Raw genomic sequence first — 23,872 nt, forward strand, 5'->3', positions numbered from 1 at the left:
GTCAATACGTCTGTCAGTGTATGTGTCTGTGTGTGTCAGTATATCTGTCAGTGTATGTATGTCAGTATGTCTGCCAGTATATATTTGTGTGTCAGTGTATGTGTGTGTCAGTATGTAATCTGTGAATGTTTTAATGTCTGTCTGTGTGTATGTGCCAGTATGTCTGTCTATGTGTATGTCAGTATGCCTCTGTGTGTGTCCGTGTGTCTGTGTGTATGTCAGTATGCCTTTGTGTGTGTCAATATGTCTGTCAGTGTATGTGTCTGTGTGTGTCAGTATATCTGTCAGTGTATGTGTTTGTGTGTGTGTGTGTGTGTGTGTGTGTGTGTGTCAGTATATCTGTCAGTGTATGTGTCTGTGTGTATGTATGTCTGTTTGTGTGTGTGTCAATACGTCTGTCAGTGTATGTGCCTATGTGTGTATGTATGTATGTCAGTATGTCTGCCAGTATATATTTGTGTGTCAGTGTATGTGTGTGTCAGTATGTATCTGTGAATGTTTTAATGTCTGTCTGTGTGTATGTGCCAGTACGTCTGTCTATGTGTATGTCAGTATGCCTGTGTGTGTGTCAGTGTGTCTGTGTGTATGTCAGTATGCCTGTGAGTGTGTCAATACGTCTGTCAGTGTATGTGTCTGTGTGTGTGTGTGTCAGTATATCTATCAGTGTATGTGTTTGTGTGTGTGTCATTATATCTGTCAGCGTATGTGTCTGTGTGTCTGTGTGTGTGTCAATATGTCTGTCAGTATATCTGTCAGTATATGTGTTTGTGTGTGTCAGTATATCTGTCAGTGTATGTGTCTGTGTGTGTATGTATGTCTGTGTGTGTGTCAGTATGTCTGCCAGTATATATTTGTGTGTCAGTATGTATCTGTGAATGTTTTAATGTCTGTCTGTGTCTGTATGTGCAAGTACGTCTGTCAGTGTGATTGCGCATTGGGCGTAATTGGGGGGGAGGGATGGGAGGGGCAGGGCCCAGGGGGCCCAAGAAAATGCCTTGCCCAGGGTCCTAATCATATTAAAGACGGCCCTGAACGCCTGTGCATGCTCCTGATGAGGTGGCGAATGGTCTCCTGAGGGATCTCCTCCCAGACCTGGACTAAAGCATCTGCCAACTCCTGGACAGTCTGTGGTGCAACGTGACGTTGGTGGATGGAGCGAGACATGATGTCCCAGATGTGCTCAACTGGATTCAGGTCTGGGGAACGGACGGGCCAGTATATAGCGTCAATGCCTTCGTCTTGCAGGAACTGCTGACACACTCCAGCCACATGAGTTCTAGCATTGTCTTGCATTAGGAGGAACCCCGGGCCAACCGCACCAGCATATGGTCTCACAAGGGGTCTGAGGATCTCATCTTGGTACCTAATGGCAGTCAGGATACCTCTGGCGAGCACATGGAGGGCTGTGCGGCCCCCCAAAGAAATGCCACCCCACACCATTACTAACCCACTGCCAAACTGGTCATGCAAGAGGATGTTGCTGGCAGCAGAACGTTCTCCACGGCGTCTCCAGACTCTGTCACGTCTGTCACATGTGCTCAGTGTGAACCTGCTTTCATCTGTGAAGAGCACAGGGCGCCATTGGTGAATTTGGTGTTCTCTGGCAAATGCCAAACGTCCTGCACGGTGTTGGGCTGTAAGTACAACCACCACCTGTGGACGTCGGGCCCTAATACCACCCTCATGGAGTCTGTTTCTGACCGTTTGAGCAGACACATGCACATTTGTGGCCTGCTGGAGGTCATTTTGCAGGGCTCTGGCAGTGCTCCTCCTGTTCCTCCTTGCACAAAGGCGAAGGTAGTGGTCCTTCTGCTGGGTTGTTGCCCTCCTACGGTCTCCTCCACGTCGGCTTCCTCAGAGCCTCAGATCAGGCAAAACGCGTCATCACGTTTTTATACGACGTCATCACGTTATCACGTGATCGCACGGAGCTCCGAACCCGGAAGTGCTTTGGGATAGTGCCGAAAGCTGCAGAGACCGCGAAAATGTTGGCCTGTACCTCGTTACAGCTTTGAATGGGACACTGGCCTTCTATGTGGTAAAGGAAGCCCTTCTTGTTTTTGGAAGCAATAAAGTTCGTTTTTATTCAGCTGGCGTCCTGCTGTCTATTACCATCTAAGTCCCATATTGTGGACTATGTGCTGGAGAAGTTAGAGCAGACTCTTACTGCTCCTCCTTTGTGAGTTTTATTCTCTTTTCTTGTTTGCTTTATATTTCTCATACAGTATTATGCTATGTTTTTTTTCTCTTTTATATACCATATCTCTTATTGGGGACAACTGAATGCCATTTATTCTGAGACATATTTTTCCTGTTAATAGATAGTAAGTTACTATTTTAACTTTTTATCACTTTTCACCTGCAATTTTGCACATTTGTTACATTGAGTGTGATTGTACTGAATAGACACTCTCTTTTGCACTATTTCTATGCACTAATTTGCACAAAAAAAAAAAAAATTTAAGGTAAAGCGCACCTTTTTTATCTTATATTCTTTGTACTGTGTTTTTTTGAGCTTATGCACTTTTAGGTGCTGCTCTACCTTTATTTTTAATATTTGCACCAATATATTCCTATTTTTAGCACCTATATTGCTTGTTTATTCTATATATATATATATATATATATATATATATATATATATATATATATCCAATATTCTCAAGAAGGGCACAAAAAGGTAACTTTCAACATATCTTTATTTCTACTTTTAACCTCACCTGAAACATTACAAAATACAAAGATCCCTACTTCCTAATACAAACATAACAGAACACTGAAATCACCCAGCCATCTCCGTAGGTTCTATCAAGGGATAAAGGCATTATTGATTTCTTTCTGTACCTCTTTGAACAACGCTGTGTTTTGCAAGGTACAGGCTTCATTCAAAACCTTAGATAAGAATTATGATACAGAAGACGGGGCTTCCTAAATGCTTCTTTCTCCCCAGGTAACTGCGTTAAATAATATGTTTTCTGATTATGTGTGTTACGCAGCAGGAAAAAGGATATAGTAAAACTATAAAAGATAATAACTAGGAAAAAAGAAGCTGGAACCATTAAATGAAATTTGTGGAACACGTAACAATGGGAGGCCAGTAATGTCACAGATGGTAATGCGCATATTTACAATTACTCGGAAACAGCAAAACATCATCCAGAGCAAAACAGAATACCAAAGCTAATCAATACACCTGGAAATTCTTGTAAGTTGCTTAGAGTTACTTCTAAGCACCATGACCACTTTGATTGATTTGAAGTGGTGATGGTGTCTGATGTCAGTATGTACTCGCTTTGAAAAAATGCACATACAGAGATTAACCCCTTAGCCACCAGAGGTGTAACTCCAGAACAAAATTCTGTCTGGTTAATGTGAGTTCTATGCAAAACGCTGGTGAGTTCTATGCAAAACGCTGGTGCCAAACAACCAATGACTGCACAGTCCTCCAAGACCTTTAAACTCCCTCTCCCTCCAGCAAAGGGGGAGTGACGTCAGCAGAAAAATACCCATACCCCAATTTTTGACCATTGACTAATATTGTATATATTTATTAAAGGACCACTATAGGCACCCAGACAACTTCAGCTTAATGAAGTGGTCTGGGTGCCAGGTCCACCTAGGATTAACCCTTTCTGCTGTAAACATAGCAGTTTCAGAGAAACTGCTATGTTTACAAATGGGTTAATCCAGCCGCTAGTGGCTGTCTCATTGACAACCGCTAGAGGCGCTTCCGCGCTTCTCACTGTGATTATCACAGTGAGAAGACGCCAGCGTCCTTAGGAAAGCACTGAGAATGCTTTCCTATGAGACTGGCTGAATGCGCGTGCCCTCAAGGCACTATAGTGCCAGGAAAAAGAGTATGTTTTCCTGGCACTACAGTGGTCCTTTAATGGATTTAACAGGATGCAATGACATATACACTTTTCTTAAAGATAAATGTTGCTTGACGAGCTTCTCTAGTTTTTCTGTTTGAATATTTTAGCTTTATTGGTCTATTCAGTATAAAGAACTCCAATTGTGTCAGTGAACTTAATCTATACTACGTATAAGTAATGTAAGTGTCACAGCTCACTTTGTTCAGGAGAGATATTATATCTTCGGACCAGGCAGGTGGGAAGGTAACAGTGGCAGTATGAAACACGTGCACTATGTCAGGGGCGGCGGTACTTGAGTGGATGTGAAACGGTCTCTGTTAAAGCAAGACACATAACAAAAAAACAATTAAGTGTTTGTTATTTACTTTCTTAAAATATGTTTACAGTAAAGTATATTACAGTATAAGGTCGTGCCTTTGTGATAAGCATTCTTTGCTTTGAACACAAGCTACCTTTTTTAAGCTGATTCAATAAAGTGAGAATTCTAGATAAATTCAAAGTGAATTTACAATTTAAAGAAAAAAAAGTTAAACCAGAAAAAAAAAAGATCATTTAGCTATGCTTCCAGTCTGGCTATTTTGGACCTAAATTTGAAAATTCACTTTAAGTTCTCACTTTAAACACTGACTTGGTTGTATTTGAAAGAGCACATATTTACAAACAGTGTTTCTATACTTTATAGTGTAATACATGTGGATGAGACATTTTATGTTTTCATTATTAAACTATTAATGGCTGTGTATGGACTGCTAGTGATTTTGATGTTTAAGATTAATAAATCGCAATCACAACAAAGCAAATTTAGCAACATATTAACAGTGCCAATTTTTGTCTTAGTGATCTCAACAACCAAAACAAGTTCATATGTCACGGAAAAAACACTTTTCAGTTAATTGTAGATTATACTAGCTTTAGTGTAACTATAATCTTAATTTTATTAATGACAGGAGGCGAATATTTGCTTAAGTCTCTCTTTACTAGAACTCCACAGCAGCACATTAACATAGAGAGATAAACACCAAAGACAAAACATAAGGTATCTATATAAGGCTCCTCCTAAGCCACCATTTCCTCTTTCACGCTGCGACAACGTAACGTACACAACAATGACAATAACTAAATAAAGAAAAATTCACAACATAACGATGAATGTCATCTGGAAAAACTTTGGATAATGGATGAACTTGATCTTTATCCTGCCAAACGGCCGATCCTATGAACTGAAGTCGAACCATTAAACTGAAACGAAATAAACAGAATCGAAAACACTGATTAGTGAACGAAATGTACTGATAAAACATAAATCCCACGATCCAGTACTGATAGAATAAAGACACGAAATCCATACTAATGACAGTCAATACAGTATAACATGCACTTCCCACAACATCACCCCAGACTAACCAACCTAGCCCAGATAATCAGACAAATCAACAGAAATACAATCAATGCAATCCATCCAAAACAAGGGGGGGAAGAAATCAAATTGGGTGGGAAATATTCGCCTCCTGTCATTAATAAAATTAAGATTATAGTTACACTAAAGCTAGTATAATCTACAATTTTATAGCATGACAGGAGGCTTCATATTTGCTGTTTTAACGCTCCGACAGCAAAGCAAAAGAAGCATGTTCCGACGGTCTAAAGTAAAATAGGCGAAAAAAAAACTCTACACGGGACCCGTCCGTCGAACGCAAAATGTCCTGAAGGGAAGCGCTCGCCAAAAAAGCTCCGGAAGCTGCGGCGCCCCTAACCAAAATCGCTCCGAAGGTCGCATCCACGCCCGCCAGAGCCAAAAGACATCTTATCCATTGCGCCAGTGCCTTCGCTACACGAAGCTTAGGCGAGTCCTAGAAGTAAGGGCATGATACAACCGTCGATTCCGACTTGGTACGTCTAAGCACCTTGACGGAGATCCCCTCTGGAGAAAAACGAGAAAGCGCCGACATCGAAGGCCCGGACATCCGAAACACGTCTGAACGAGACCAGACACAACAAGAGGGCAAATTTCGCCGAAAGCTGGCGAAGAGAAAGGTCCTGGTTATCAGGCCAATTCCGAAAGAACGCCAAAACCAAACGCACGTCCCAGAGGGAAGAATACTTGGGCGCCGGAGGGCGCACCAGTCTCATTCCACGCAGGAGCCTGCAGACTAGCGGATCCTGGCCGATGGGGAAAAACTCAAAGCGGGACATGTGCCGTCGAGATAGCTGATCTAACCACGATAACCGAGCGATATGACCGACCCAGGTCAAAGAGATGAGACAAGAAATTCAGCACGCTAGATACAGGACCCGTAAAGGGATCGGTATCTCGTTCCAAGCACCAGCGACACCAGGAGCTCCATGTTGAGAGATAACACCTCCTCATCCCAGAGGCCCAGGAATCCCAGAGAAGGCCACTAGCCGACTGCGATAACGCCTCGACATTCCAGGCACCCCTGAAAGAGTCCAGGGTCATCCAGAATATCGCCTTGCTGATCCAGGCGGATATATGCAGGAGGCACCAGCTCAATCCGGCCTGCACGTCCGAGGCCAGGGAGATCATCTGGTCCTAAGAGGGTCTCTTGCGTAGAGAGTGCGCCTTCAGCCGCTGCATGGCCCTGTAATGTAGTGGGCCCGGGTATAACGCCTGTATCGAGGCCAAGAGGAGACCCACCACGCGAGCCAACCTCCGGAGGGGAGTCCGGTCTTGTCGAAAACACGTCTGATCTCCTTCCAAATGGCCGTTATCTTCGCCACAGGCAGGCGGAGAATGCCGTCTTGCGCAACGACTACGAAACCCAAGAATTCCCCCGTCTGCGCAGGCTCCAAGGCCGATTTCTTCAGAATGACCACGAACCCCAGGCATTCCAACGAGGAAAACGCAGAGCGCGTCCGAAATCTGAGCCCGGCGGGGTCCTCGCAAAGATAAGCAAGTCGTCCAGATAGATGATGCAGCGTACGGCCTCTGATCTGAATTGGGTGACCACCGGTTTCAGGAGCTTGGTGAAGCACCAAGGGGCCGAGCTGAGGCCGAAGGGGAGGCATGGGAATTGGTACGGAGAGTCTTTCCATACGAATCAGAGGGGACTGCGACAGGCCCCGTCCACCGGGACGGAGAGGTAAGCGTCTTCTAGGTCCAGTCTCGTGACCCAGTCTACTGGCCAGAGAAGGCATCTAAGAGGGTGAATGCCCTCCATCTCGAAGTGGTTGTATACCACGAAGGCGTTCATTTCTCCTAAATTGATCACTGGACGGAATTCTACATACTTCTCCCTTACCAGGAGAAAATCGAGCTGACGAACCCCCCAAATCCGGGGCCTGTAGGACCGCGCCTTTGGCTAGCGGAGCTCGAACTTCCACCTCCAACAAGGGCTGTTGGCCTCTTGTGATGACGGGGATCCTCGGGCATCCAACCTGTGTAGGGGAAGAGTGGAAGTCTGTGACCTAACTCCGCACTGTCCCAAGGACCCATACGTCTAAAGGTAACCGTGGGCGGAAGACCTTCCCGATCGAAGACTTCGCTTTGTCCCGGGAGGTAAACAGAATAACCTGTTTCTGCAGTTCCTCAACGAAAGGCTCCCTGAACAGCAGACCTTTAGCCAGGGGACCCACATCTTCGGCTCCCAAATCCGACAGCTTGTTGTCCATATGGAAGAGTGCCGTCTTCCTGGGTTTCGTGCAAAGGGCCACAGTGGCACTGCCCAGCAGGCAAATGGAACGAAGTGCCCAGTCCCTCATGGTGGCTGGGTCCAGAGCCCTACCTTCTATGAAGGCCTCGTCTGTTAGGGCCAACATCCGGGGTAACCGCCACCCTGTCCGGCAGTACCGGTCTGGGGCATTCCGCCCGCAGCTTCTTGCAGGCCTCACTTCCAAGGGGTCTACGGACCCAGTAGCGCACGAATTGTGCTAAGTGGTCGGGCAGTGACTAGTCCGAGGACCTGGGGCGTCGGATAGATTGAGGCTCTAACAGAGGTTCTCCAGTAGTGCCCAAAAGGGTATCGTCCCCCAACATTGTCGTGGGGGCCCTAGTCGGTGGCGCGTCTTCCTCTACCCAGCGTCCACCGGGACCCTCGCCAAGGTCCTCAACCCAAACATTTTCTCCATCTGAGGGAGGCTGGTCTGCCCGCCACACATCCAGCGCGGCCAAGATGGGGGGGTAAGGAGGCCTCCTCCCCTGCGCCCGATAGGCGGTGGCGCCTGGCCGGCGAGGTTGTCAACCTCAAACCACGTCACTTCGCCGGAGTCTTGCCCGTCCGGGAGCGTGGTTCAGGGTCTTCACCCTTTCAATAGCGCGTTCGCGCACTTGCCTGCTCTCGCACCTGAGAGTCTGACTCAACCGAGTCTTCTGCCAAATGAGGGGTTCCACACACACCCCTGTCCGTATGTGGTTGAGGGAGGGCCCTAGCCAGGGCTTTTTCAACAGATGCGGTCACAGCCGCCTTAAGTAAAGCCTGCAAATTCTGCTCCTGTGCAGAGGCGTCCATAAAGTCTGAGTCTATGATACTTGATACCTACGAAGCTAGAAAACAGGTATCATTAGCAGGCAAAAGGGGCAGCACCCCTAGTGTTGGCAGAGGCAAGTAATAATGCATGCAGGCTCAACAAACCGTATCCAGGGTATGGAGCCACCAGTCCAATAGCATGCATAGTATGGCACAGACAAAGCAGGCCAATCATGGGGCACAGACAAAGCAGGCCAATCAAGGGGCACAGACAAAGCAGGCCAATCATAAAGGCACAGACAAGGCAGGCCAGTATAAGGGTACGGGCGGTACCGACCCAGAGGTATAATGCAGGCGGAAACCTAGATCCTTTTAGACATGTAGTAGAATCTTGACTATTAGGATGCACGGTAGAGACGAAGCTGGGTCCTTATAGGCAAGGTTCTTCAAGATAGCGAAACACTTTAGTTTTGATATGGTTGTGCCTAATCCATTAGGCCATAAAATACGAGAGCCATGCTCAACCACCCAGATGGGGCCTGAACCCACAATCCCTGGCTTTGGACGCCAGTGCGACCTCCATCAGGCAACTGAGGCTTGATTAGAGCAGTCCTAGTTCAATAAGTGGGTAAGGATACCAGGCAGGGACACCTGCAGGAGGCACGCAGTGCCATGTGGAAGTCAGGAAAACCAGTAAACCGTAAAACCATGTCCATAGAAAAAAATGCAGGGCAAGCACACATGCAAAGAATCGAAAACTAAGGTCTAATGCTTAGTTACTTGGGGAGGTGAGGGGGATTGAATCTGCGACCCTCATATATTGGGCATAATTTATGATGCAAGGGCTCACAGAGCTGCCTCACATGGACAGAAAAGAAAGCTGTCACCAAAAAATACGCACCCCCAAACAGCCCAGAAGATGGGGAAACACACCGGACCAGCTAGTCACTGTACCTTTAATAAGGCAGTGACGCGCGCGGCTAACACAGTGGAGAGCCGTGCACCCACTGCCCGACCACGCGGTCGCGGGGAAGGTGACCGGGAGCGGAGGCTCCCGCGGCAAATGAGTAGATCCCTGCTCCGTCCCCACTCTGATAACAGTGTTAGCGAGTGAGCGGGGACGCGGGCAGGGTAAAGAACAAAACGGGGATTCCCGCTCGGCGGACGAAGCTGGCGGGAATCAAAGGCAACACACGAGGGACCGCAGGAGTCTTTCTCCGCGGTCCCGGCGGTCGGCACGGGGAGCGGTCGGAAGACCGCTTCTCGGCGACCACCACGGCCAATAAGCCAGAGGAAACAGAACAAACAATAAAGCCAACAGGATAAAACAAAACTCCCAAGGAGAAAACAGGCACAAAGAAATAAACACATGGCAAACTGTCAGTAATCTGTACAACTAAACACATGGCAAACTGTCAGTAATCTGTACAACTAAACACATGGCAAACTGTCAGTAATCTGTACAACTAAACACATGGCAAACTGTCAGTAATCTGTACAACTAAACACATGGCAAACTGTCAGTAATCTGTACAACTAAACACATGGCAAACTGTCAGTAATCTGTACAACTAAACACATGGCAAACTGTCAGTAATCTGTACAACTAAACACATGGCAAACTGTCAGTAATCTGTACAACTAAACACATGGCAAACTGTCAGTAATCTGTACAACTAAACACATGGCAAACTGTCAGTAATCTGTACAACTAAACACATGGCAAACTGTCAGTAATCTGTACAACTAAACACATGGCAAACTGTCAGTAATCTGTACAACTAAACACATGGCAAACTGTCAGTAATCTGTACAACTAAACACATGGCAAACTGTCAGTAATCTGTACAACTAAACACATGGCAAACTGTCAGTAATCTGTACAACTAAACACATGGCAAACTGTCAGTAATCTGTATAACTAAACACATGGCAAACTGTCAGTAATCTGTATAACTAAACACATGGCAAACTGTCAGTAATCTGTATAACTAAACACATGGCAAACTGTCAGTAATCTGTATAACTAAACACATGGCAAACTGTCAGTAATCTGTATAACTAAACACATGGCAAACTGTCAGTAATCTGTATAACTAAACACATGGCAAACTGTCAGTAATCTGTATAACTAAACACATGGCAAACTGTCAGTAATCTGTATAACTAAACACATGGCAAACTGTCAGTAATCTGTATAACTAAACACATGGCAAACTGTCAGTAATCTGTATTACTAAACACATGGCAAACTGTCAGTAATCTGTATAACTAAACACATGGCAAACTGTCAGTAATCTGTATAACTAAACACATGGCAAACTGTCAGTAATCTGTATAACTAAACACATGGCAAACTGTCAGTAATCTGTATAACTAAACACATGGCAAACTGTCAGTAATCTGTATAACTAAACACATGGCAAACTGTCAGTAATCTGTATAACTAAACACATGGCAAACTACCAGTAATCTGTATAACTAAACACATGGCAAACTGTCAGTAATCTGTATAAATAAACACATGAAAAAAACTATCAGTATTGTAAAGGAAACATTCACCAAAGAAAAAAGAGCCAGAAAGGCACATAAATCTCACAACCAAGCATAGTTCATAACAATCATAAATAAATCACACTAAATCCCAAAGCCACCCACAAGAAGCAGGAGGCAGAGGTACTCTGACCTGTACTGATGCAGAGCAGCAAAGAAAGAGGAAATGGTGGCTTAGGAGGAGCCTTATATAGATACCTTATGTTTTTGTCTTTGGTGTTTATCTCTCTATGTTAATGTGCTGCTGTGGAGTTCTAGTAAAGAGAGACTTAAGCAAATATGAAGCCTCCTGTCATGCTATAAAATTAACTAACACAGAGAAAATGCCACAAACACGACAGCTGAGTTGATGATGCGTGGAAGCAATATCCCCAAACTAATAAAAAAATAATTGTTACGCTAATACAGTAAATTTGATAACACAAATGTTTGTGATTAAAGGGCTACTTCCAGAATCATAACCTCTATAGCCTTTCTGGGTATGGGGGCGAAATAATTTCCAACGACTGGTCACTTACCTGAGTCTTATCAGGCACAACGTCGTAATGAATGGTTGTTTATGCTGAGCTGCTTAAAGGGGCACTCCAGACCCTGAAACACTTAAAGGGCTACTATTACCCTTTTTAAAGGGGAGACCTCCCTGGTGTAATACACCCTACTGGGCATTGTGGAGCAGGTTTTACTTACCTGAAATCCAGCGCTCCCGGGGTTGTTCATATCTTCTTTTCTTTTTTAATTTTATCTATTCTCAAACATATCAAAGCTAATCAATCTACATGGAAATCCTGTAAAATGCTTGAAGGGTTACTCCAAGCATCTAGCAGGTAAATTAACAGAGCAGGTGATAATAACTCCTAAAGAAAACACACTTTCCCATCACAGGTTTGAAATGGTAGCCATTTTATTCTGAGGAAGTATGCAGTAAGACTGTGTGAGTCAGAGACAGGGGAAGTGTGGCTAGGATTGCATAAACAAAGACATTTAAAGGAAAAAGTCAAGCACCATAACCAATACAATGCAGTTATGTTAACAGGAGTGCTCTGGCAATACCCATTCTAAAATGGTTTGACCTTTTACCTGAGGTCTACCAGGTGCCACTCCCTGCCCTCTCTACTGCCAACAGAGAGCCAGAAGCTCCGAAGACAGGGCTTCCATTAACTTTCCTCCCTTAAATACTCTGACAGAGGTAGTGAAGGTGGGGAGCGACAACCGCCAGACTATTAAAACAGCATACTTACAATAGGGGTGCCATGGCACTCCTGTCACTTTGACCACTACAAAGCATAGTGTGGATTTAGGGATTTAGCATGAGTATGTGAGAATTGAGCATGTGATAATCACATGGTCTTGATATCAATACTCTTTCAGATTATGAGATTAAAAGGTTACTCCAAGCACCATCACAGCTTCAGGGTTTTGAAGCGGTCATGGGTCAGTGACCCTGTATATGCAGCATTTCAGTACGACTGGCTGCAATATTGTATCTAGCTACTGGAGGTGTAACACTACCACTGATGTATTTTATTAGCCAGCATAGAACGAGTGCTCTGAGCTTGCTGATGTTAGTTTGTATGCACAGACACTCACTCATTCGCTGATAAAAGTCAGCTGATGTTTTCAGCTACCAATTAACAGCAGTATCAATATTCAACATAAAGGGACACTCCAGATACCTAAAGCATTTTAGAGTGTGTCCTCTCTATTGAATAATATTTTAATATAAATTTACCTGGTTATACCTCACTGGATTTCAAGTAAACAACAGGCCCTGTTACTTCCTGGTTTAGTCAGCTCAGTAGAGCTAAACTCAAGAGGCAGCAATTGCTCAGAGCACTTTCCTTGCAAAGATTTCTCTTTGCATTGGGAAGTCTGTGATTGGAGAGAGAGGTTAGAAGGGGAGAGCTTGCAAAGGCAGCAGAAAAGAGAAATGCAGGTTTTTCAAGTTATTTTTAGATACACCCCATAGATAAAATGCCTAATTAAATTCATACATGTTTTCATTTTGGGTAGTTCTACTAAAGAATATTTTTTATGCATTTCTTTGTATTTGGGCATTGGAGTGTCAAACCTTAATTTTATAAACATCATATATAAAATATAAATTACTCTGAAGCATGTGTTAGGGTAAAATAATGTCATTCAGGGTTTCAACAGATATTCATAAAAAAAAAAAGTTGTTAGTCTTGCACCTTATTACGATTACCTTCAATAGTAATTCTCACAATGCAAACAATACAAGCTGCACTGTTGTGTAACATCTATCTGTCTATACATCAAATCTCTTTCTATATGGTGAAAAAAAAAAGGAAAAATGTAAAAAATAAATAAAAATAAAATTATGGATAAAAAAAAAAAAAAAGATCTCACATACCCTGCCTCGGAGAAGTTCATACGCAGTGACTCCTAAAGACCACCAGTCAACACCAAACGAGTAGCAGATCTCTCCTCTTGGGTAGAACATCTCAGGCGCTGTATTCAATGCAATATAGTTCATAAGTGAATTGTGAAACACATTTAACAAATTTTCACTTCCTTATAAGCTGCATTATAAGTTATATATATATATATATATATTGATAGCGTCATTGCTTACCCATGTTCATATGATATTTTAATAAACAGTACCATGTATAATCAAATAAACAATACTGTCTCCTACAGTTTAACAGACGTCTAATCATTGCAATGATTCAGTTGACATTTAGTTGACACTCCAAAAGTACAATCTGCCAACTGTTTGGCCTTAATTAAGTTGTTTCATATAATTCTGAGAGTACACGGGCACAGAGGCAGAGTCTGGAACAACGGGTATGATAAGAGGTAAGTAAACAAAAAGGCCAAACTGTCTAAAGGGAAAGTCCATCTTAAACTGACATCTTCTCACAATGGAATCAATTACAGAGTTCATTAGGAAACATGTTTTATTTGAACTAATATCTGGGAGCTCTCCAAACTCATTAAAATTACCCTTGTCTCTACAGAAAATATAAAAGATTGCATTCTCTCGGCTTGGCAATGCTGAGATTAACTGAAGATCGCTGGACATCCTTGGTAATAATCAATAAGAATGAAATATTAGAGACAAGTTATGAAAGATGCTTTATAACAAAGCACAGAGCTCAAGGGAAGGCTCTTTAATTCAATTTACACCGATATTGCCTGTGGGGCCAGGAATCTAATGAAAAGACAGCCATCTTTCCAAAGACATGCTAAAAAAAACACTGCTCGGTAAAACTACAATAAGTTATACAAAACAGCTCTATATGGCCGTTATATATTCTGCAGAATAAAGTATGGCTGCTTTTAATGCACACTCTATACATAGATTAGACTATTGTGTATATAATGCAATAGAAAATCACATGACAATAATACTTTATGTAGGAGAATGTTTAACAAATTGTTTTAGGTGAACTATAGGTGAATAAACAAGTTCAGGATTGTTCACTGAAGTTAAAATTGTTGGGAATGCAAAGTGAATTCGGAAATTCACTATAAATACCCGACAATTCAATAAATACTTCTGTGAATAACCCTGTATGACGTTTACTCATTTACTAAACTGTGAACTGTGCTGAATTTGCAAGTGAATTACAAATTTAATATCAGAATGAGTAAACAATTTATCTTGTCAATAGATACATTTTGGATGTAGTGAAAAAATACTTATGTGTGTTTTGTTTGTTTGTTTGGTTGGTTGTTTGTTTGTTTGTTTGCATTTCCAATGTCTAAATAAGTAGTAAGTCAATTTGTAAGATAAACTCCACATCTATGTAAAGAATCCTGGTATTGCTCTTCATGGTATCACTAAAAGCATTATACAATGTCCACATGTCCACATATATAATGGATATTTTTTACAGAAAATATACAGTGCCTTTCATTAATATTGTCACCTTTGGTAATTAAGAGCAAAAAAGGCTGTGAAAATGTGCCTTTATATTTTGCCTTTTGATCTTCTATTAAAAAAAATACATAAAGCTAATCTGCTCTTATGGATATCAAACAATTGTAAACACAACACAGGTTTGACCAAAAAATAAATAAAGCTTTGTGAAAAATATGTGTGGCACAATTATTGGGAACCCTACAAATTCAGATGAGAAAAATATATTTGAAGTATTTCCCCATTGATAATTAAAATTGTTTAGTACACCTGGGTAACTAGGAACAGGAAAATGTTCAACCATGACTTTGATATAAGGATATACATACGCCAAATTCCTTTAGTTATTTATCACAATGGGTGAGACCAAGTAATATAGCTGTGATGTGCGGCAAAAGGTTGTTGAGCTTCACAAAATGGAAAGTGAACATAAGACGATAGCAAAAGCATTGAAAATGCCAATTTACACCATCAGGACAATAATTAAGAAGTTCCAGTCAACCAGAGATGTTAAGATGTGTGTTTTTCTGTGTGCAAGGGGTGCATTGTGTGTGTGTGATGGATGTCAATCTCTCCCTCCTCCCTTGTCACTCTCTTCTCCCCCTCTCCCTCCCCCGTCACTCTCTTCTCTCTCCCCCCTCATCACTCTCTTCTCTCCCCCCGTCACTCTCTTCTCTCCCCCCCTTGTCCCTCTCTTCTCCCCTCCTGTCCCTCTCTTCTCCCCCCCTGTCCCTCTCTTCTCCCCCTTCCTTGTCACTCTCTTCTCCCCTGCGTGTCCCTCTCTTCTCCCCCCTCCCTTGTCACTCTCTTCTCTTCTCCCCTCCCCACTCTCATTCCCCCTCCTAACCCCGTCAATATTACTTAATATCCCTGTCAATTACTTCCCCCCTGCCTTGTCAATTTATTTCCCCCCCTTTCAATTTATTCCCCCCACCCTGCCTGTCCATTTATTCCCCCACCCTCCCTGTCCATTTATTCCCCCCCTCCTTGTCCATTTATTCCCCCCCTCCCTGTCCATTTATTCCCCCCCTCCCTGTCCATTTATTCCCCCCCTCCCTGTCCATTTATTCCCCCCCTCCCTGTCCATTTATTCTCCCTGTCCATTTATTCCCCCCCTCCCTGTCCATTTATTTCTCCCCCCCTCTCCATTTATTTCTCCCCCCCTCCATTTATTTCTCCCCCCCTCCATTTATTTCTCCTCCCCCCTCTCTCCATTTATTTCCCCCCCTGCCTCCCTCTCCATTTATTCCCCCCCCTCATTTATTTCTCCCCCCCTCCCTCTCCATTTATTTCCCCCCCCCTCCCTCCCTACCTCTCCATTTATTTCTCCCCCCCCCCTACCTATGTTGTAGCGTGGCCGAGCTCTGTACTGTCCGCGGGTACAGGGAGCTTTTGTTTCCTGTACCCGGCCGGACTAAAAGGAAGTGAACACTCAGTGTTCACTTCCTGTTAGTCCGTCCGGGTACAGGAGACAAATGCTCCCTGTACCGGTGGATCATACAGGGCTCGGCCACACTACAGTGAGGGAGTGACAGGAGGGAGCGCTGAGCACTTCCCTCCTGTCAGCCCCTCTCCTCATGCTGCGCCCGGGCGGTGCGCCCTCATGGACGCACCAGCCCGGGCAAAGCTGCAGCCGCCTGAGGCGCTCTACAGAGCGCTCGGGCGGCTGCAGCATTAGGGGGGCCGGCGCTCCTGGCAGCGCCCCTTCCCAAGGGGCTCCCTAGGCGGCTGCCCTAGTGGGACACCATTTAGGAGTTACCCTGCCCAGCCGCCATTAGTAGCTTGCCCTGGGTGCCCCTGGTTCGGCACTTTCCCTTCTTGCAAATGGAACCGAACACTGGCTCTCTGGCGACCGTTCGCATGAACCAAATCCACAAATAGTCCTTAGCGGTACTCAGCCACAACCGCTATGGAACTAATTTCGTCATGAGGACTTTGTGGGTTCCAGCGGGACTTACCTGCAAATGTTATAGAACAGTTTGCGGTTGAAAAATGAGGTGACTGTGTGTCACGTATTCATCCGCTTTTAGAAATGTGGTTAATGACATTTACTGTCCACACAGGAAAAGTTGTGCCGAGCAGCAACCTAATCCACAGAAGGGTTAATGCTGGGCAGCAATTATGCAAATGAAACCTGGTAAATGACTTTGGGGTCAAAGGCCAGTTACAGAACTAAAGGAGGGGTATTTAGGCCCAGTTCTCATCCTGCTCAGTGCCCTGTCGTGGTTTCCCTTGTGGTTGTCCGAGAGCGCGTTCCTGTTTATAGTTTTCTACCTGTTTTTTTACTTTGGCTTTGTTTATTGACGTCTCTATATTCTGGTATCCTGACTCCTGGCTTTCCTCATCGCTGCGTCCCTTTCTGTGTTCCCTGACCTCGGCTAGTATTTTTGACTATTCTATGTATGTTAAATCTGCCATTCTAAGGACCGGTAATACGTTACTTATTTGTCATCCGTGCTATACAGTTCTACGTGCTGGATCAAACAGTAATCCTGACACTGTGCAGTTCCCGTGCTGTTTTGAACCACTTTGAAATCCCTCAGGAGAGCACTTTTTGGAGGGTGCTCGAGACTAAGGGGAACAACCTAAGAGCCAGGCGGAGCATCCCATATTGCAGCTGCAGGAGCTCCTGAACGTTGACCAGCAAAAGCACCAAAGGCTCTGGAACTATATTGGGCATAGGACCAAATGTGTGGCCAGTCTGAACTTTAACACGGTGGCATTTCCCCTACACTGCATGGATCTGAGCGCTATTTGGAGAACTTGGACGCTCAGATCAGGGCTATTTGGTGATGCATTATTTGTGCGGTTATTTTATGTATTTATTATGTTTTGGAGTACTTTTATATTTTGGTGTTTGGCTCTCTGTTCCTAGGAGATAATTAGCTTACCGGTCTTTAATGCAATTATCTCCCAGGCCCAGAGATTCCTTGGAGGGGCTTGTACTGAATGCAGTGGAGACCCCCTGCTGGGGTCTGTGCATTAAAGGCAGAGTTTGGCCCATTAAAATCAGTTGTACTCTCAGAACTATGTGTCATCTAGTTACTGGGAGGGGAAGGGCTATAATCACTGCTCAGCATAGTGTTCCAGCTTGTGGAGGATTCTAAGGGGAAAGCTCTAAGGACTAGAGCTCCTAGGACTGTGTGTCGTCCAGTCCCTGGGAGGGAATAGAGCTAGTCCCCTAACCTGTTCCAGGACGGAGAGGCTCCAGAAGGACCCCAGTCAAGCCACGGCGACTGGGACAGAAGCGCTGAGGTTTTCCCATGTTCCAGCTAGGAAGCGGTCCTTGGCAGAGGTACCCAGCCGTGATACAGGGAGCTCCACTACAATAAGCACATGGGATCAAGGACATTGTATGTGGAAGAACAGCTCTAATAGGGATAGATGGATGGTGCCCAATGTTGCCCTCCATGAAAGCCACTACAGACAATTCTTTCCCCTTTATGTCGTTCAACAACTTCCTATTCCTTTTTTTAAGCAGATGGAAAAAGTTGCAAGTTGTTTTAGCATCTTTGGGAAAAAAAGAATGATTAGTTTGTATAACGCTTCCTTCTAATGCTACAGTGCTTTGAAAACAGAAGCTTTCTTAAAACATGTTAATAACCTATTTATTAAACACAAGAAAACATCAACACTTTGCCAAATAATACACACCATTCCCACCAATTAATTACTACAAAACACTAGTAAATTAGATAAGAATTACTTGGACTGTTACGTGAAGAGACAAAAAGGCTACTAAACTACACCTTTGTCTGATTGGTTGCTCTTATTGGCTCTGATTGCTGATGATGCCAGAGGTCACACGATTTTAGCGAGATTTTTAAAAGTTACTCTTAAAAACACTGTGGAGATTATTTACTAAACATCACATTGTAATGAAGTGAAAACGGATTGCAATATACTGTCAAAAAAAGAAAAGCCATAGCTGAGTTGGATACAAACAGAAATAGTGTGCATTGCTAATACGTAATACCACAAAGTAAAATATAATACATGCACTGTGGTGGTGTATATACCCAATCAAAACACACACAAATATACCCCAAGTATATACAGGATCAGATGGTAGTCACAAGTAAAATATTGTAAAATTCGGTAATACATCCCATTTCTGAAAATCTGTATTGGGTAATGGTGTTTATAGATGGTAATCCCAATGGTATTTTGCACCATTTACTTTGAGGAACAAGCTTCACACAGAGGAATACCCTTGGGATTACCATCTATAAACACCATCACCCAATACAGATTTTCAGAAATGGGATGTATTACCGAATTTTACAATATTTGACTTCTGACTGCCATCTGATCCTGTATATACTTGGGGTATATTTGTGTGTGTTTTGATTGGGTATATACACCACCACAGTGCATGTATTATATTTTACTTTGTGGTATTACTTATTAGCGCTGCACACTATTTCTGTTTGTATTCACTTTGTGTTGTGGGATTTAGTGATTATTCCCATTAAGTGTGTTCTAGCCGCTCTTTCTAGCGCCACGGATCATACTGTTTTTTACTTTTGTACTATAGCTGAGTTGGAGAATTTTGACAAATAATTCATTTTAACCTAAATGCTACAATTTGATATTAATATCATTACAATCAGTGGTGTATCCTGGTTTTGTGCTGCCCTAGGCAGGACAAAACTCAGGCGCCCCCCTCCCCCCCCCTGCGCCACCCCCACCCAACCCTTCCGCCCGCGCCACCCCCGCCCCGCATTCTAAATACACACACACACATTCACTGACAGATACGCATACACTAGCTAACAGAAACACACACTCACTAACAGACACACTCAGTAACAGACAAACACACTCACTAACATACACACACTCACTCACTAGCAGACACAAACTAGCAGACACACACTAGCAGACACACACACTCACAGGCAAACACACTAACAGAAACACACTAACAGAAACACACACAGACACACTCACACTCACTAACAGACACACACTAACAGACACACACTAACAGACACACACTAACAGACACACTCACACTCAGTAACAGACAAACACACTCACTAACATACACTCACTCACTAGCAGACACACACACACTAACATACACACACACACACTCACAGGCAAACACACACTAACAGACACACACACACTCACTAGCAGACACACACTAGCACACACACACACACACACACACTTACTAACAGACACACACACTCACAGGCAAACACACTAACAGAAACACACTAACAGAAACACACACACACACATTAACAGACAAACAGACACACTCACACTCACTAACAGACACACACTAACAGACACACACACACAGACACGGACACACACTAACAGACACAGACACACACACTAACAGACACAGACACACACACTAACAGACACACACACTAACAGACACACACACTAACAGACACACACACTAACATACACAGACACACACACTAATTAGCATTGCAGGAATCTCTCCATATCTCAATTCATTGTCACCAGTGGCACTATAGTTTATATTGGTAGAACAGTTTTGACACAGCTTGTTTCCCATAACATAAAAAGTGCAGATGTATATTGCCTCACACATGTATACCCACTTATTTAAACACCCCACCCCCCCAGCCTCCTTACCTTTGGGAATGCTGGGGGTGGGGGTGTCTCCTTTTCCCTGGGGTGTTTCCCTGGTGGTCCAGTGGCTGCTGGGTGGGCGGTCGGGCGGCACTGGCTGTTGGGCGGGCGGCCAGCGAGGGAGCACTTCCTCTGAGCTTTCTGCTCAGCTCCCTCGCGCGCCGCAGATTGAGGCTGGGAGGCGGAGCCGGAATATGACGTCATATTCCGGCTCCCAGTCTCACTCTGCGGCGCGCGAGGGAGCTGAGCAGAAAGCTCAGAGGAAGTGCTCCCTCGCTGGCCGCCCGCCCGCCCGACAGCCAGTGCCGCCCAGCAGCCCGCCGGCATGTCTGTTAGTCGCAAGGCTAACAAGGCATTTGCCCTGGGCATTTGGGGGCGGCGTTTTTTGCCGCCCCCTGGAAAATGCCGCCCAAGGCAAATGCCTTGTTTGCCTCGCGGCTAATACGCCCCTGATTACAATGTAGTACTTAGTTAAAAACTCCTATTACTTTTAGGTTGTTTAATTCTGCTAAGTATATAATACGAAGCAGTTTGTGCTTGTTACCATTTACTGGAAACATTTTTATCCTAGCTGAATTTTAGGCTTAAATTTCATAAGATTTCCAATTGATTTAATACTGTTAGAAAAACTTTAGATGCTATTTTTTTCACAGAAGACACCATTAAAGTTTATGGGACTTTTTGTAGATAAATCATTTGGAAAGTTTTTCTAACGGTATTGAAATATTTAGAAATGTTATTAAATTGAAGATCTAATATGATGGAATTAAGGTTAGTTACTTTTATTTTCAAGGTTACAGAATAAAAAAGGGGAAAGTGGAAATGTTTTTCCATTCACAATAAAATAAATATACATGAAAAATAAAATGTAAAATATACATAAAACATGATCATAAAATACTAAAGGACATAACATTCTTTTTATTTGTATATATTTAAATGGATCTTAAATGTTATATATTTAATGTGGCTGGTCTGGATGTCTCAAACAAGGGGAGGTAGTAGTGCAAGGAGATCAGAGTCATAGGTTATTATGTTTTAATTGTGTCCTAAGGCTAACTTCTTTATGTTACAAAAATGTTTTATGTTTTTTATCAACTGCATATTAAGCGGTAGATAAAATGAAATTTCATACTGCCTTAGATGCTGTTGTAATTTGCTTCTTTACATTGAATTAGTAAAATGTACTACAAATACATCTTAAGAATCTCAAAGACGTGCTTTTGGCCTATTCTATATCAAACTACACAAGGTAAAAGAAGCATACATGTATGCAAACGTATAAATGTAACTATATGTCTTTGCCGTTCAGGGAGCTATTCTTGTTCTTGTCTACCACCAAACACCCATCAAAGTCTAAAAAAAAACAAAAAACATAGATTTCAATAGGGAAGAAATTAATCCAATTTAAAACTTACTAGCATTCTGAGAACATTTACAGTTTTTACTAGGGTGTCTAAGCTTATTAACGAGTGTTGGTCAGTTGAGTAGCTCATGTGTCTATTCTCTACAACCCATAATTCAGGATGAATAAATCTCAAAGTTTTGGATGACACACTGGTACACATGCAGTGCAACTAAAGGTGACCTATCATGGTATTACACATGGTACACATCCAGTGCTACTAAAGGTGACCTATCCTGGTATTACACATGGTACACATCCAGTGCTACTAAAGGTGACCTATCATGGTATTACACATGGTACACACCCAGTGCTACTAAAGGTGACCTATCATGGTATTAGCTAGTTTAAGTATACTGTGACATCATCTATGGCATACTTCATTTAGGATAGTGTTGTTAATTATAGAATACTGATTGAAATATTTATTTAGCAATGTAGATAATTTCCCTTCTTAACAAAATAAAATGAGATGCCCAGCAAGAAACATATTTATTGTTATGTTGCTGCTGACAATGCAGCACCTTTGCAGATAACAGATTTATGTAGAGGTAGGATTCAGCCAAAAGCACATACAACACAAATCATTTGAGGTATTAAGCTGGCTTTTACCCAGATAATATGGAAGGCTATTTTGGCTCTGTACATTTCTGCCATATTTAAAGTACCAATGCAGCTTAATAACATTTTGCAAATGACTGTACAATTAACAGGCTTTCAACAACATCCTTAAAGGGACACTCCAGGCACCCAGACCACTTCTGCTCATTGGAGTGGTCTGGGTGCCAACTCCCACTACTCCTAACCCTGCAAGTGTAATTATTGCAGTTTTTTATAAACTGCAATAATTACCTTGCAGGGTTAACTCCACCTCTAGTGGCTGTCTATTAGACAGCCACTAGAGGGAACTTCCTGCTCTATAGCACAGGAAACCTGTGCTAGAGCGTCGCTGGACGTCCTCACGCTGTGTGAGGACCTCCAGCGTCGCTCAAATCCCCATAGGAAAGCATTGAAATTCGTTTTCAATGGTTTCCTATGGGGAGACGTAATGCGGATGCGCGGCATTGCCGCGCATGCACATTAGGTCTCCTCGGCCGGTGGGCGGCATCAGTCTCGCCCACCGGCCGACGGAAGCACAGGGAGGAGCGACGCAGAGGAGGAGACAGCGGCGAGAGGCATCACCGCTGCCTCAGGTAAGTGACTGAAGGTGAAGGGGTTTTCACCCCTTCAGTAACTGGGGATTTGTGGGTGGGAGGGAGAGGGACCCTCCAGTGCCAGGAAAACGGATCAACATTTTGAAAAATAGTTTGTCTTTGGTTTATGCTGGACTGCAACAATATTCTTCTAAGCTAAGCACTGATTTATTTACCAAATCCACAAATTCCATGAAATCAGCTGACACAACTAACTAAGCCACTGGTGAAGCAGGAACCTTTTTGCATTCTTGCCTGAAAATAACCTCCTTCGGATGTGACATTATAGGATGCTTGAATTTATCCATACTGCAAGTGATCTCATCTCAATACTGCAACTTAAAGGGAAACTGTCACTCTGCCATTTTTCTGGAGTTTATACAGTTGAATAAAACATTGAAAAACACTTTTAAAAACACTATTAACTTATGTTAATATTTTTTTCATGAGATGTTTTGTTTTTGTTAGTTTTTTTTAGTAAAGATTAGTAAATGTCATTATACTTCTCTTTATCACAGTATCCAACAACCCGGATTACATATTGTTTTGTTAGTTAGCACAGGTGGCTCAAAAATAGAGAGCGATTCAAATGGGAGACAACTGTTAACCTGCACTTTTTTTTGCTTAAGGCAAGAAGAAAAAAGTGCAGGTTAACAGTTGTCTCCCTCACTATAGATCATCCTATCCCTGTTTTAAATTAAGCTTTACAGGGTTATTTACTAAACTGAGAATTGTCTGGAATTCAAAGTGCATTTCAATTTTTGGACCAACATAGCTTATGCTATTCCAATTCAACAATGTTGCTTTTTATTGGAAATTCACTTTGAATAACCAACAATTCTCACTTTAATATATAACCCTGACAGTCGCATCCTTTAATTTGTGTTCTAACCTTTATGGGCCTGTTATGTTTG

At 43.2% G+C, this 23,872-nt stretch overlaps 1 protein-coding gene across 1 annotated transcript in view; it reads right to left on the bottom strand.

Moving 5' to 3' along the window:
* The window catches only part of STK32A (serine/threonine kinase 32A), a 231,321-nt gene that overhangs the window by 31,644 nt on the left and 175,805 nt on the right, over positions 1 to 23,872 (bottom strand). The window contains exons 8-9 of the mRNA XM_063447376.1: positions 13,224 to 13,321; positions 4,073 to 4,189 (exon numbers count right to left, since the gene is read on the bottom strand). Coding sequence (XP_063303446.1) covers positions 4,073 to 4,189; positions 13,224 to 13,321 — 215 coding nt within the window. The remainder of the gene's footprint in view (positions 1 to 4,072; positions 4,190 to 13,223; positions 13,322 to 23,872) is intronic.

This window comes from Pelobates fuscus, chromosome 3, assembly GCF_036172605.1.
Source record: "Pelobates fuscus isolate aPelFus1 chromosome 3, aPelFus1.pri, whole genome shotgun sequence".
Classification (NCBI taxonomy): domain Eukaryota; kingdom Metazoa; phylum Chordata; class Amphibia; order Anura; family Pelobatidae; genus Pelobates; species Pelobates fuscus.